At 48.0% G+C, this 12,449-nt stretch overlaps 1 protein-coding gene across 25 annotated transcripts in view; it reads left to right on the plus strand.

Annotated features, from left to right (window-relative positions):
• Positions 1-12,449, plus strand: part of ANKS1B (ankyrin repeat and sterile alpha motif domain containing 1B) — a 1,111,154-nt gene that overhangs the window by 1,067,744 nt on the left and 30,961 nt on the right. For all 25 annotated transcript variants that reach the window (XM_032346661.1, XM_032346662.1, XM_032346658.1 and 22 more), the window contains 2 exons: positions 6,195-6,206; positions 7,131-7,217. In XM_032346661.1, the coding sequence (XP_032202552.1) occupies positions 6,195-6,206; positions 7,131-7,217 (99 nt within the window). The remainder of the gene's footprint in view (positions 1-6,194; positions 6,207-7,130; positions 7,218-12,449) is intronic.

Here is a 12,449-nt window from a genome sequence, read left to right on the forward strand (position 1 = left end):
GCGATCTTGTTATTTAACAAGCCTTCCATGGGATTCCAGCACTCAAAAAAGTTTGAGAAGCACTGCCGTGGTCCGCTGGGCATTCCTGTTAGGTCTGCTGTGTAGACAGGCTGCCCTGGTAGAAGCGTTCGGCCAGGGGGTAGAGATGGAGGGCATCGCCGTGCGCTGGGCTAGACTCGGCCAGAGCGTGTGAGTTACACTTGGCAGGGCAGGAGCCGAGTCTGTGCCTGAGGAATCATTGGAGTGGCTGCCTGCCCACCGTCTGCTCTGGTCACATGGTCTGAGCAAGGCTCTGTTTTCACCCAGTCCTCACGTTGCATCCTCATGACCGGAAAAGCCCTTGAGAGGTCCTTGAGCCCCATTCCCCAGCCAAATGAGACTTACCCCTAAGTCATTAGTGACAAATGAGAGTCCACACTATTTTTAAAGATGCCCAGAGGGAAAAACTTCCCAGCTGTCCCTAATAATCCTCCTGCCCTCCCAAGAATTCTTTCCTTCTCATCTGCATGCTTACAATTTGAACCGGTTTCCTAGTAGAAAAATGAACACCCAGTCCTTCCCTCCTTGAGCTGACAAATCACAGAGGTCTCTGAAGCTTTCCCATCCCATAGGAATCTCTTGGCCTATCTCTGATCATGTTTGTGGTTCTCTGAGTTCTTCTAAGGCCTTCAGGCATAGCGCTGGGCACCAGGGCTCTCTGGAGAGTCTGCTGAGCTCTTCATGCGTTGAGAGGCTGGTACTGTGGTTCTTTCTTATAAAGCTGGCTTTGTGCTCGTTACCGTACATTAATTCATTTGCTTCTGCACTTAATAATCACAGACTTCAGCAGCTGTTAGATTGAACCCTGTGGAATTGCTGATATGTAGCTGGGTTTTTTTGATCCATAAAAATGGCCATGTCATAGGGTTCAGTCCAAGACCAGGTGCTAGTCATCATGGGGGAGACAAGAAACAAATCAAGAAAGGGGTGGGCTATCCTCAAGGAACCGCCCCCCTCAGAGTTAGGGAAACAAACAATCCCAAGACCAGGACAGTTAACCCCAAGGGAGAGCAGCAGAGGTTCCCAGGTCAGGCCTGGGGAGCAAGAGACAGCCATTGTGTCAGGCTGGAGGGGGCACATGAGGTTTTCCCAGAAAATGACACCGAAACTGAGTTCCAAAGTGAATTTCACATGGCTGATCTGTGGTCTGCTCTCTACCTCTTATAATCTCTACAATGTATAACTAGTTTTGCTGAATACGAAATATGATACTCCTGGTTTTATACATTTTTTTACATCACTTGAAAGTCACTTAGGACTACCAAACATAATTGTTTGATCTTATTTTAATTTACTTGCTGAAACTGAATACAATAATTAAGCTTTGAAACGAACTAAAGAAAATATTATATGGCAAAATTAATAGTTATGACTCAGCACTTGAATATCTAACTAGAAAGCATTCTCAGGGTAGCCATATGTGGGTTAAAAATGTAAGTTAGAAGGCAGTAGACCATCCGGAGATGTATTCCCCAGTCTGTGTTTAAAATACATTGGAAATGAGCAGAGTATTGTAAGAATGAAGGGTCGATGACATCCTCCCCATGGGCTGCCCCACTCTGTTTCCTCTTTGTACTGGTTACGGGCACAAACGATTCTCATTAGGAACATAAACATCACTCCAGACTCAATCGCAACATTACAGCTCACAACTGAAGTGCTCCCTGTCGTAAACCTCTTTGCTCTCCCTCACAGTTATGAAAGTCATGCTCTGAGACCAGAGCATCCCGGCAGCTCAAAAGGATATTCTCATACTGTTGGTTCTGCATTAGAAAATGAGAAACTGTTTCTTTCCGGTGCATGCTAGAAGGATAAAACAAAAGCACTAATGGCAATTTCCGACTTGATACAAAGATTCCAAGCAATTCATAATTTATAAAAAGGAAAAGACAAAAGATGGTATTGCTTTCCTGGGTGAATCCAAAAAATCCCTCTTTTAAAAAAAAATGTTGTAGAAGTGTTCAATTACTTTACCTGTTAAGAACGGTATCTCGGGCACCCACCTGCAGATACAAGGGATATGGAATCCCTAGTCTGTGTAAAGCTTACAGAGAAACCCAAGCACTAAATGTAAAGCTGGCTTTGCTGTTAAGATTCAGAAGTTGCCTTTTAGTTTAGGTTTCAGAAATGTAGCATCCCTATATAACTAAATATTGTTTCTCTTAGAGCAATGAAAGGATGACAATCTTATTTGGGGGAATTGTGAACAAAATACAATTGACTCTCACTATAATGCTTTTCTAGCAGGAGAGCAAGATGCTCTAAAGGTTAAGTTAATTTGGGGCATCCTGGGAGTATTCAGCTGCTAAGGTATCTGGAGGTCCTCATTACAAATCAGTCTCTCCTGTAAAGCTGGCACTGAAGGTGGGGAGCGGGGCAGAATTTGAGGACTGGGGGAAGCCTCTAAAATTCCATAGAGTGTGGCATAGGGGGAAAAAATGGAAAGAAAGAGAACCATAGCACAAGGTTTGCTCTGAGCATTTTACTGAAGAAGAGAATTCTGTTTATACAAATAAATAAAGCTCGAATGTTTTAACATATGTACATATATGGGAGTATTAACTATTCAGAATCCCAGCAGAGCTTTCAGATAGATCATAGTGACCAGCATTGCCCAAGAGCAATTGCTTTGTAACTTGACCAGTGATGTCCAGCCTAGCTGCCTCTGTCCCTGGGAAGGAAAAGAAAACCGTAATTGCAACACGTAAGAGCAAGTGCAGACAATAGGACGTGGGCTGCCTATGATTGGACTGAAGCCCTTGCTCACTTTTTGCTATCTGTAGAGCCTTCATAAAATGAAGTGGGCGCTTTATTGGATTTCTTGCCCCCCACCCCCCCGAATTATTCCCCCTGAAGACTCAGTGTATTTGCTTTCTTTCTATGTGTTTTCATCTTTGGTTAAAATAACATATGAAAAGACCTCTTTGAAAGCTCTGTCCACCAACAGAAAATCCCCTGAAAGAGGTCGGATTTTTATCTCTTATAGAATTATAAATGCCTTAAAGAAGGAGCAAGTCATTGAAGGCCCGCGGAGTGCCTCTGTGGCCAGCCAGGGTCCCTCATCTTCTTGTCAAGGCGCTCAGCCGAGGGAGGTGCGGTGTGGACTCCCGACTGGGATGTGTGCCCCCCCATCCCCCGCAGCCGGGCACAGCCCACAGCACGGGCTGCGCCAGGATGGCCTCCAGTTAGGAAAGCAGGGATCCTGGGCACCCACAAAAGAAAAAGAAATGACTGTCTTTAGATTTTCTTCTTTGTTCAGCGTCGCTGAACATACGATGTAGAATCTTCCTATCGGGACAGAAGTCACCACTGATGCCCTCCTTCCAGCGGAAGAGCCCGCGTCCCCGCCGCGCTGTTGTTCCAGCTCTCCGCTCCCGCGCCCTCGCATCTGTCGCGCAAATCACCGCGCTCTTTCCTCGGCGGCCACCACTGTCCTCCGGCTGCTCTTCATAAAATCAGCAACGCGTTTTTCCCGTTGCAAAAGTCAGGGATTTCACGCAGAAGACCCCATAAAAATAGCAGCCGCTCCGTGTGCCAGCCCCTGTGCTGGGCTTTTCCTCGGTGGGTGCCTGTGGCCGCGGGGGCCGCTCGCACCTTCTACGGCATCTGCCCCCGGGGTCTGCGGTTCCGCGCTCAGCCTCCTGCCCGCTCTGTTTCAGCCGCGCTGAGCGGGCGGGGGCCTCTTCGCGCTCTTCTTGTTCACTCCTTAAGCCACCTCATCTGCTCCCATGTCCTCAGGCACCCCCTCGATGCAGATGGGGTTCTAGATCAGATGCTCATTTCTCAATTCGCCTGATCGCCCCCTGATTATCGAACTGAGCATGCGAGCGAGGGTTTCCTGCAAAAGCCTGTTCCCTGTAGTACCCGCTTATCTCAGCGAATGGCCCCTTCATCTGTGACGTCCTCTCGCTCTCGCGGCTTCCACGGCACATGGGTAGCAGAGCCGCTCGAGTCCTCATCTCTTCCATGACTGTGGCTTCCGCTCCAGCTCGGGTGCTTAGGGGTCTCGGGGTTGAGCTCGCACCTCTGGTTCCTGCCTCCCGGCCTCCAGCCTCAGCTGCTCCAGGGCATCCAATCACCAACCTTGTCTTTCTGCCACCCACCCCCTCCTTAAACACTTCCAGGGCATTCTGGCTTGGCAGAGTCACAAGCTTCCAAACCTACTGCACCAGCTCATTTCCACCAATTACCCAAACCCACCCTATTATTTCTCATTTCATGTGCATGTGGATTCTTCTGCCAGAACGTCCTCTTTGGGTACCCAGGAAATCCTTGTCCATCCTTTAAAAGCCAGCCCAGTCAGCCCCAGCAGGCAAATGGTGCTTGTTGAATGAGTAATGAAGACTTGCCCCGCTCTCCCCTGCAAAGTGAGCCTCTCTTTGCTCTGTACTCTGGAAGCCCCACGTGCGTGTCACTGGTGCGTTTATCAGCGTTTTTGTTGCAGCTTCTCTTTGTGGTGTGTACCTCCTGTGCTGCCTCTTCCTCGCCCTGTCCCGCACAGACATCGTTCCCAACCCTCTCTCCCTCTGAGTCCAGGCACAAGGCTCCGAGTCTGCTCAACACAGCCCTTGGGACAGCTGCTTTCTGCAGACTGTCGTTTGCATACAATTTGAGGTCTGTCTGACATGCCCTGAAGTAGACTCAGAGTTTTCCCAGCACAGTGGGCCGCCTACCATAACCACTCGGCTGCCGAATGGATAACAAATGGTTTTGCTTTTTCCTTTTTGGGGGTTTTTCTTAATACTAAATGTTGATATTTTCATCTTATGTTAGCTATATGTTACTTCACGGTATGGCTAGATCTGTCTGATAGAATGTATTCATGGCAAGAAATGAGCGCGGTAATTTGTTGAAATCCACTGTTACCTTTGCAAAGAATTCCTCACACATTCAGCGCACCCAGCCACTGTCCATGCCAGCCGTGGCTGTCTCCCTGTGCAGAGCTCAGCCCATGATATTGCCTTAAAATCCATACACTGAGTGTCATTTCTTCTAGCTTTACCTTTGATTTATCTTGCACACTTTTTAAAAAAGTTTTTATTTATTTATTTATTTATTTATTTATTTATTTGAGAGGGAGGGGGAGAGGAGGTTGGGGGGGCAGAAGAAGAAGGAGATGCAGACTCCCTGCTGAGCGGGGTGGGGAGGGGGGGTGGCAGCTGGAGCCCGGGACTCGACTCCGATATCATGACCTGAGCTGAAGGCAGATAATGGCTCAAGTGACTGAGCCACCGAGGCACCCCTATCTTGTACACTTAAGAGTTGTTTGGATAAAGCACTAAAAAGATAAAAGTGTCTAAATTTCTTTGGCAGGGGGCCTAGGTGGCTCAGTCTATAAATGTCTGCCTCTGGCTCAGGTCAAGGTCCTGGGATAGAGCCCCACTTCGGGCTGTCTGTTCAGTGGGGAGTCTGCTTCTCCCTCTGTGACACCCCCTGCACCGCCTATGCTCTTTCTCTCACACAAAAATAAATAAATAAAATCTTTAAATCTCTGGCAAGCGCAAAAGAAAACTAGCAAGTTCAAGTAATTTTAAAACTAGTTAAAAAGCAACTCAGGAGAAAGGCTTTTTTTCTATACTATATGAAACTTTTAATAAATACTAAATAGTAACATTCTTACTGATCCGTCATCTCTATCTTTGAAACAAGTGGAGTGGCTATCCAGAAGATGCGTCCAAACAATCAGAGGAGAATGTGAAACCCCTTTTCCATGACTCAAGTGAAAGATGTAACATTGTTTTTAAGCTCAGTGAGTTCCATTCACACTGTCCAACTAAAAGGCTTCTTTAATTCTGGTCACATTTCGGAATTTAAAAATGGAAAATTGGGTAATATTTTCTCCCAGTTCCCTTACTGTCCGTAAGACAGGTGGTTGGGGAACGTCCACAGTGGAAGGTTCTGGTGCGTCAGGCACGAGGCTGTGTGGCACCATGAATGGTGATGAGGGGACAGGAAGGGAGAGATGGGGTCTGAAGAACCCTCAGCCACTCCTGCAAGAGAGGCTGTGCTCTATCGCGTTTACCTGTAAAGCCTGTTCTCCCTCTACCTTCTCAGGACTTTGTGCTGTCGGAGAATTATTGAAATGGTTTCCTTACCTTCTTATGTATTTTCTCTCCTCTTTTGTTCCCACCTGTCTTCTCTGGAAAATCCACCAGGCTAACTGTCAGGTAGGTTCTTTTTGATGTTTAATGTGCTTATTAAGAGGAACCATAGTGGGGAATCAAGTACCCAGACTATTGGAGACCCATGATGAATGATCAAACTAAACAGAAAAGGCACATCCTAAATTGTGGAGAAAGTTTGTGCACATGCATAAAACTCCCAGAGCTGCAGACTAGCGGCACGTGAAGCCGGCATGAGCATCTGTCCTAAGAACTTAGCCTGAGGAAATCTAGCGGCTCTAAATGACGAAGGAGGTTACCTGGACTGTCCGGTTTTGCTGTGGCTCAAAATACGGACTGTTCCGGAGGGCTTCGCTGTGGTAGGGGGGGTATTCTGTCCTGCAGTCACCAGTGACGGGGCGACAAATTCGTCTGCTCTTCAGGATTTGGCCAGGTTCAAGAAAAATTCACAATGAGGTGCTTAAATCCCTCTTCTAACTACACGATTCAGACCTACATCGTGCCTTGGAGAAAGAATGACTCTGGGAGAAAGGGGGAGTGGTGGCATTTGTTTTGTTAATGCTAAACTCACCCTTGGAGTTAACTCTGACACGGTTTAACTCCAGTCAAAGAACGGTTGCTGGAAATCGCAGTGGGAGACAGGGCTGTTCGTTGATCCCTTTGGTGTCAGGGAAAAGGGAGTTTTCCTTCACCCACGGGAAGTGGCAGAACAAGCTCTTTTTAGATTCTCAAGTGCAAGACAGACACTTTAGAAGCCCAAACCGTGGCTGAGCCTAAGAGAAGAGAGACATACATTTAAATTAGTGTGTTTGGTGTGTGTTTGATGTGTGTGCGCACGTGCGTGCGTGTGTGTGTGTGTGTGTGTTGTTTTTAAGTTGGGCTCATTTTTATCTTTTAAGAGGAGAAATTATGTACTTCAGTTGCCATGCAACACACACTGCTCTAACAGCTTTCTAATTTTAATTTCAGAAGTCCACAGAGCAAATGAAGAAGGTCCCCACTATTATTCTTTCGGTCTCTTATAAAGGAGTCAAATTTATTGATGCAACAAATAAGGTGAGTACCGCCCCTCTCTTTGGTTTGTCACGCCAGATACACTCCTGGGCATATGATCTAAAATACTTTGCTCCCATCATGCCCAGCATTTCTCATTTTATTCATGTCCTGCCCCCCACCTTTCTGCTCCCTGAACGCATCTGTAGGTGTGTGAGCGTGCACACACACACACACACACACACACTCACTCATACATATACACAGAAGGGCACGTTGCATCTGGGGATTTCATCTAAGATTCCTATACATGTTTTGCTTTTTGTGTGTGCTTCTCTAATAGACTGTGGCCTTTTAGTGTCTGGCCCTTTGGATCTGGAGAACATTACAACAGAAAAAAAAAAAAGTCACATATGTAATGAAAGTGTAGCATTGTCATCATTCCGCCATCAGAGGAAAATATTACTGGCCAAAGGACCAGGACATTTGTCTTCCATTTCTCTAGCGACATCTATATCCTTTCTTTGGATTCAGTGAACACCTGACGCAAGGAACACATTCTCTGACTTTTGTATCTTCTAATTGCGTTTATTCTCAGCTATTGAGACAGAGGAGAGGATTTTGACTGTATTTTCTTAAGAGACACAATCAGGAAAAAAAGCTCAAGGCATGCTGTGACTTTGCACTCACAGTGGAAACAGTTCATGAGCTCTGAGGTCAAGTGCGAAGAGCCAGGCTGCATTTTACTTAAGTGTTTAGAGTCCCTTTCTTGGTGACGATGACAGAGCACCAGGGCTAGACTAGAACGCTTGGGTGTGACTACGGTCACTCTCCATAAACAACCAAATCTGACCAGTTCCTCCTCACAGAACCCCCAGATGTCCACGTGTTTTATTCCTGTATCCTCCCAACTGACAAACTGTAGAAAGGTCCCCGTTGGTGAGAACCCCCTACGGGGTTCCCCTAATTGTACTCACTCTAGTTTGGAGAAAAGGACTCAAAGTCATGGAACAGGTGGACTAAACAATAGTTAACTTAGGGCCAGGGCAACTGGATTTAGACACCGAGGTGGGGGGTTCCCACGGGCGGTGAATCCTGGGTGGCTATAATAACCTGAGCATCGGAATCAGCCAGTTCTGGGGTTTCCTGGTGTATCCGACAAAACAGGGAAGATAGCTGTGTCAGCATTCAGACAAGCCCAGGCTCCCTGGGCCTACTTAGAACAACCTCCCAGTTTTAGCAATGGTTCTGAAACCTGGACCGAAAGCTTACAACCCAGCACGATGGGGCAGGCTGATCTTTCCAAAGCACGGAGTCGGATGCCTTGTGGGAAATGATAGTTTCAGCTGTCGTGTGATCACACTGTGGAGATCGTCATCAGGAAAATCCCAACTGATTTGCTTTCTTTATTAGTTGGAAGCAACTTTTAGTGACTGGTGCACAAACTTTCTTTATCCTTAAATTATAGTCAGTTGGTTTTTAAAGTTCCAGAACATTATGGCATTCTCATTGACAACACCATTACTGTCACTGTTTCTAAGGTTCAAGAAAGGCTTTGGCATCTGGGTGTTTCCCTAACCTGGAGCAACTCTCTCCTTCCATTTGCATTTGAAAACCACGAATAGCAATATATTTTTAGTATCAAGAGTTTGACACTTCCTTAGATTAACCACCTCAGGAGTCTTAGAGTCTAACAATTTCTAAACAAGTGGTATTTGCCCTGAAAAGTGCCCAGAGTCTTAAGGCCGTGGTCATTCTGTGGAGCTGGTGCTGTGACCTGCTGGGCCTGTATTAGCAGCAGCTTCTCGAATCTGCTCTCCCTGTCTTGCTGCATTTGGCTTGTGGACACATCAAGGGCTGCAGAACCTGATCCTCCCATACCTTGAGGAGACATTTCTGCTTTAGTTGCCAATAATGAGATGAGTTTTCCACAAATGCCTGCTCACACGTGGCTGTTGTGTGGAAGTGTGAGCACTGACCAATACACAGAAGATAGTCCTGTGTGACTAGAAACACTAAAGAGGTCAGCATAGCGCTCGAGGTCTTGGAGGTGGTCCCCAGCGTATTTGCAGAATCTAGAGCAAAGGCAAAATGCCTGTGTTGGTGGCAGGCAAAACCAGTCTCTCTCCGATGCCACGTGCCTGGTGGCTTTTTCAGGAATCGGGGGACATCGACTTCTACACTGACAAGTGTACAGTGTCCCCCTCCCAGTGTCTGCAGTGTGGCCGATCTAGCCCGATAGAACAGTGGAGAGGGAGAGAGTGGGTGACTCAGGGCCACAGTGTGGCCGTTGGTGTGTGAGAAGCCAAGGCAGAGAGATCGGATTAGAGCAGCAGAAGAAAGAAAGAGTGCTGGGCTGCACGGGTGGGAGTTGAAGGCAGAAGGCCGAGAAGCACCACCACCAGCCAGGGCTGAAGGACCGGTTCCGAAAGGCCTCGAGGCTGCATTGTTGAAGGGCCGTTCTCCGGCTGTGTTGTGAGGGGAGCTGCGCTCCGACAGCCCGGCCCCGGCAGTGCCCGCTGAGCCCCGCTAGGCCGCCCGGTTCTGGAGCAAAGGCCGACCTCGGATTAGCGCTCCCCGTGGGAGAGGAGCGCAGCTTTGAACTCCAGAGGCCTGCTTTCTGTTTGCCCCCAGGGACCCCTGCCCTGGGAGGCCTTGTCTTGGGGAGCCGCTTTGGTTGGAAGGACTTGAGAAGCACGCGGCTACTTGAAGCCTTCACAAGATGAAGGGCTAGAGGCCGCTAAGCCTGCAAGGAGGCAGAGCCAGGAGTCACACCTTCGTATTCATATTTGATGCTTTCACTGTGCTTTCTTCCTAAGCGGCCCTCTCTGGCTGCTGCAGGGCTCGCTCGCTCTCTGCCTGCAGAGCTGGGGGTGCTTGTTCCACCAGACAGCTCAGGGGCGGTAACAGAAGGCCTCAGGTCTCTGCTAAGTGACTGCCTTGCAGTCCTACAGCCAGCTGGTCATGGGGACCGGCTGAACCCTGGCCCGACCTCCCCACCCCCTAAGCGAACACGGCCACTGTCCCTCCACCGCCACCGGCCAGTTTGCAGTATGCTGCTCCAACGGAACTGTGACCCCTGTTAGGCCAGAAAAGATGAGTCCTCCAACAAAGCACTTGTCTCCTTTCAATCCAAGAAATCCAGGACTTCGGCTGCTCCGTGGGGAAGGGCTAGGTACCTAGATAGAAACTTATAAACATATTGCCTAGAACTTAGGAAACAAATCGAACCACTAGTCCTGATTTAAGAAGGGAGCAGAAAGTAGTCTTGAATTCAAAATGGAACTTGGAACAGACCTAGTCCTAAAATGTTGTAGATAGGGCACAGCAGCTTTCTGGAGATCCACAGCCCAGAGAGAACTCTAGTGAGGCCTTTCGCCCAGAGGTCTCTGACAGTTTGGTTATAGCCTTGTATTCAAACCAGCAGCATCTTGCAAGAAGTGGCACAGTCCCCACACCCAGTATGTGGCAAAGAGTGACCTGCATTTTGCCTTCCCGCCTGCCCTGACCCCTTCCTCAGTCTTCCCATCCAGCTAAATTAGGAAGAGTGCAGCACTGGGGTTTGGTTTCTGTTTGTTTGCTTTTTGAATGCCAACTTCAAACAGGGCTTAGGCTGTTTTTTAAGCACAAAATAATTCAGAACATTTGCTTAAACAAGCGCTCGCTCTTTTTCTTCCTTTTTTTTTTTTTTTTTTTTTAATAGCACATACTTCTCTTTCCAAAAAGCTCAGAGTCAAATTAAGAGTGCATTAAGCATGTGTGCTGTTCTCATCTGCATCAGCCTCTCCACGGGTCCTCTCCAGGAGGGTCCTCTCCAGCTGGGGCTGCTGCCTCTGTTTCGGGTACTTTCTCTGAAGTTCTCCCAGAGAAGGCCTGGCCTGAGGAGGGGGACTCAGGAGAAAGGCCCTGCCTGGCAGAGCCAGGAGTGAGGGAAGCGGCGAGAGGCTGACTCCTAGGCCCCACACTTTGCATCACACACCCTTCTGAGAACTTTTCTATTAACTGGCTGGACCACACACTTGTCCTCTATACCCACAAGGCAGGCCCCGGTTTAGCTGTTTCTCAACATGATGAAAGGCAAAAGACAAGAAAAACAGTCTGTCCCTGTTGCAAGTGCTGAGCTGCCAAACTTTCCATCCCAAAGAAGGGGTGGCGTGAGCCCCTCCTCCCTCTTTGTTTAGAGCCTTTTAAAAGCTCTAGTCTCCTTAGAACATGCCTCGATATGGAGGCTGAGCAACAGAAGTGGAGTCTGTTTTAAACGAAGATGCATCACCTGTTCCTTATGTGGACATCCACTGTTCATTTATGGAGGAGCCACTAACTGATGCGTGGCAGATGATAGAAAGAATGAGTTCCTCCTTGACATCTTCTCCGAGGAGGAAACCAACTATCCAGTCTCCAGCTGTAGTGTCCTTGGTCTCGGACGCACCTTCCGCATGGAGAGCTGGCCTCGCTGTTCTGGGAAGATAGTGCAGAGAGAGGGCAAGCTCTCAGGGCTTCATGCCATTCCAGCCCCATGGGTGGATCAGAAAGTTCTGTTCCAAAGTGCCTCTTGACATAGGCTATCGATACGAACTCACTTAACTGCATACAATAGTTAAGATGATTACACGTCAGTTATTCTTAACTGAATATAGAATACATTTGTTAGCCTGCCTTCCCTCTGGACCACAGCAAGAGAGGAGTAAAAGTTTCCGTAGGGGGAGGGGAGGCTGATTTGGAAACATGGAGCACACAGAGGAGGGCAGCTAAAAGACAGCCCTGGGCTCCTGGGGGTGGAGAAGTGGGAGATTCCAGAAAATGAGGGGAAGGGCAGGAAAGACAGCAAGGATGTCTCAGTCCGTCTGGGCTGCTATAACAAATGACCAGACTGGGTGGCTTAAATAATAAGCATTTATTTCCTACAGTTCTGGAGGCTGGGAAGTCCAAGGTCAAGTCACCAGCAGATTCAATGTCTGATGAGAGCCCATAACCTGGCTCACAGACGGCATTTTCCTTCTGTGTCTTCACGTGGCAGAGAGCTAGCGAGGTCTCTCTTCTCTTGTAAGGGCATGAATCCATCATGAGGGCCACACCCTCAGGACCTGATCACCTCCCAAAGGCCCCACCTCCAAATACTACCACATCAGGGCTTAGGATCTCGGGATCCCTAAGATTTCAAGCTATGAATTTGGGGAGGACACAGACATACAGTCTGTAATAAAGAGAGCTCTCCAAAGATATCCTTTACCTACTTTACTGTTTTGCCCAGGGCCATGATGCTGCCACACGTCATTGAAGATCGTTGACAAGTAG

This window comes from Mustela erminea, chromosome 6, assembly GCF_009829155.1.
Source record: "Mustela erminea isolate mMusErm1 chromosome 6, mMusErm1.Pri, whole genome shotgun sequence".
Classification (NCBI taxonomy): domain Eukaryota; kingdom Metazoa; phylum Chordata; class Mammalia; order Carnivora; family Mustelidae; genus Mustela; species Mustela erminea.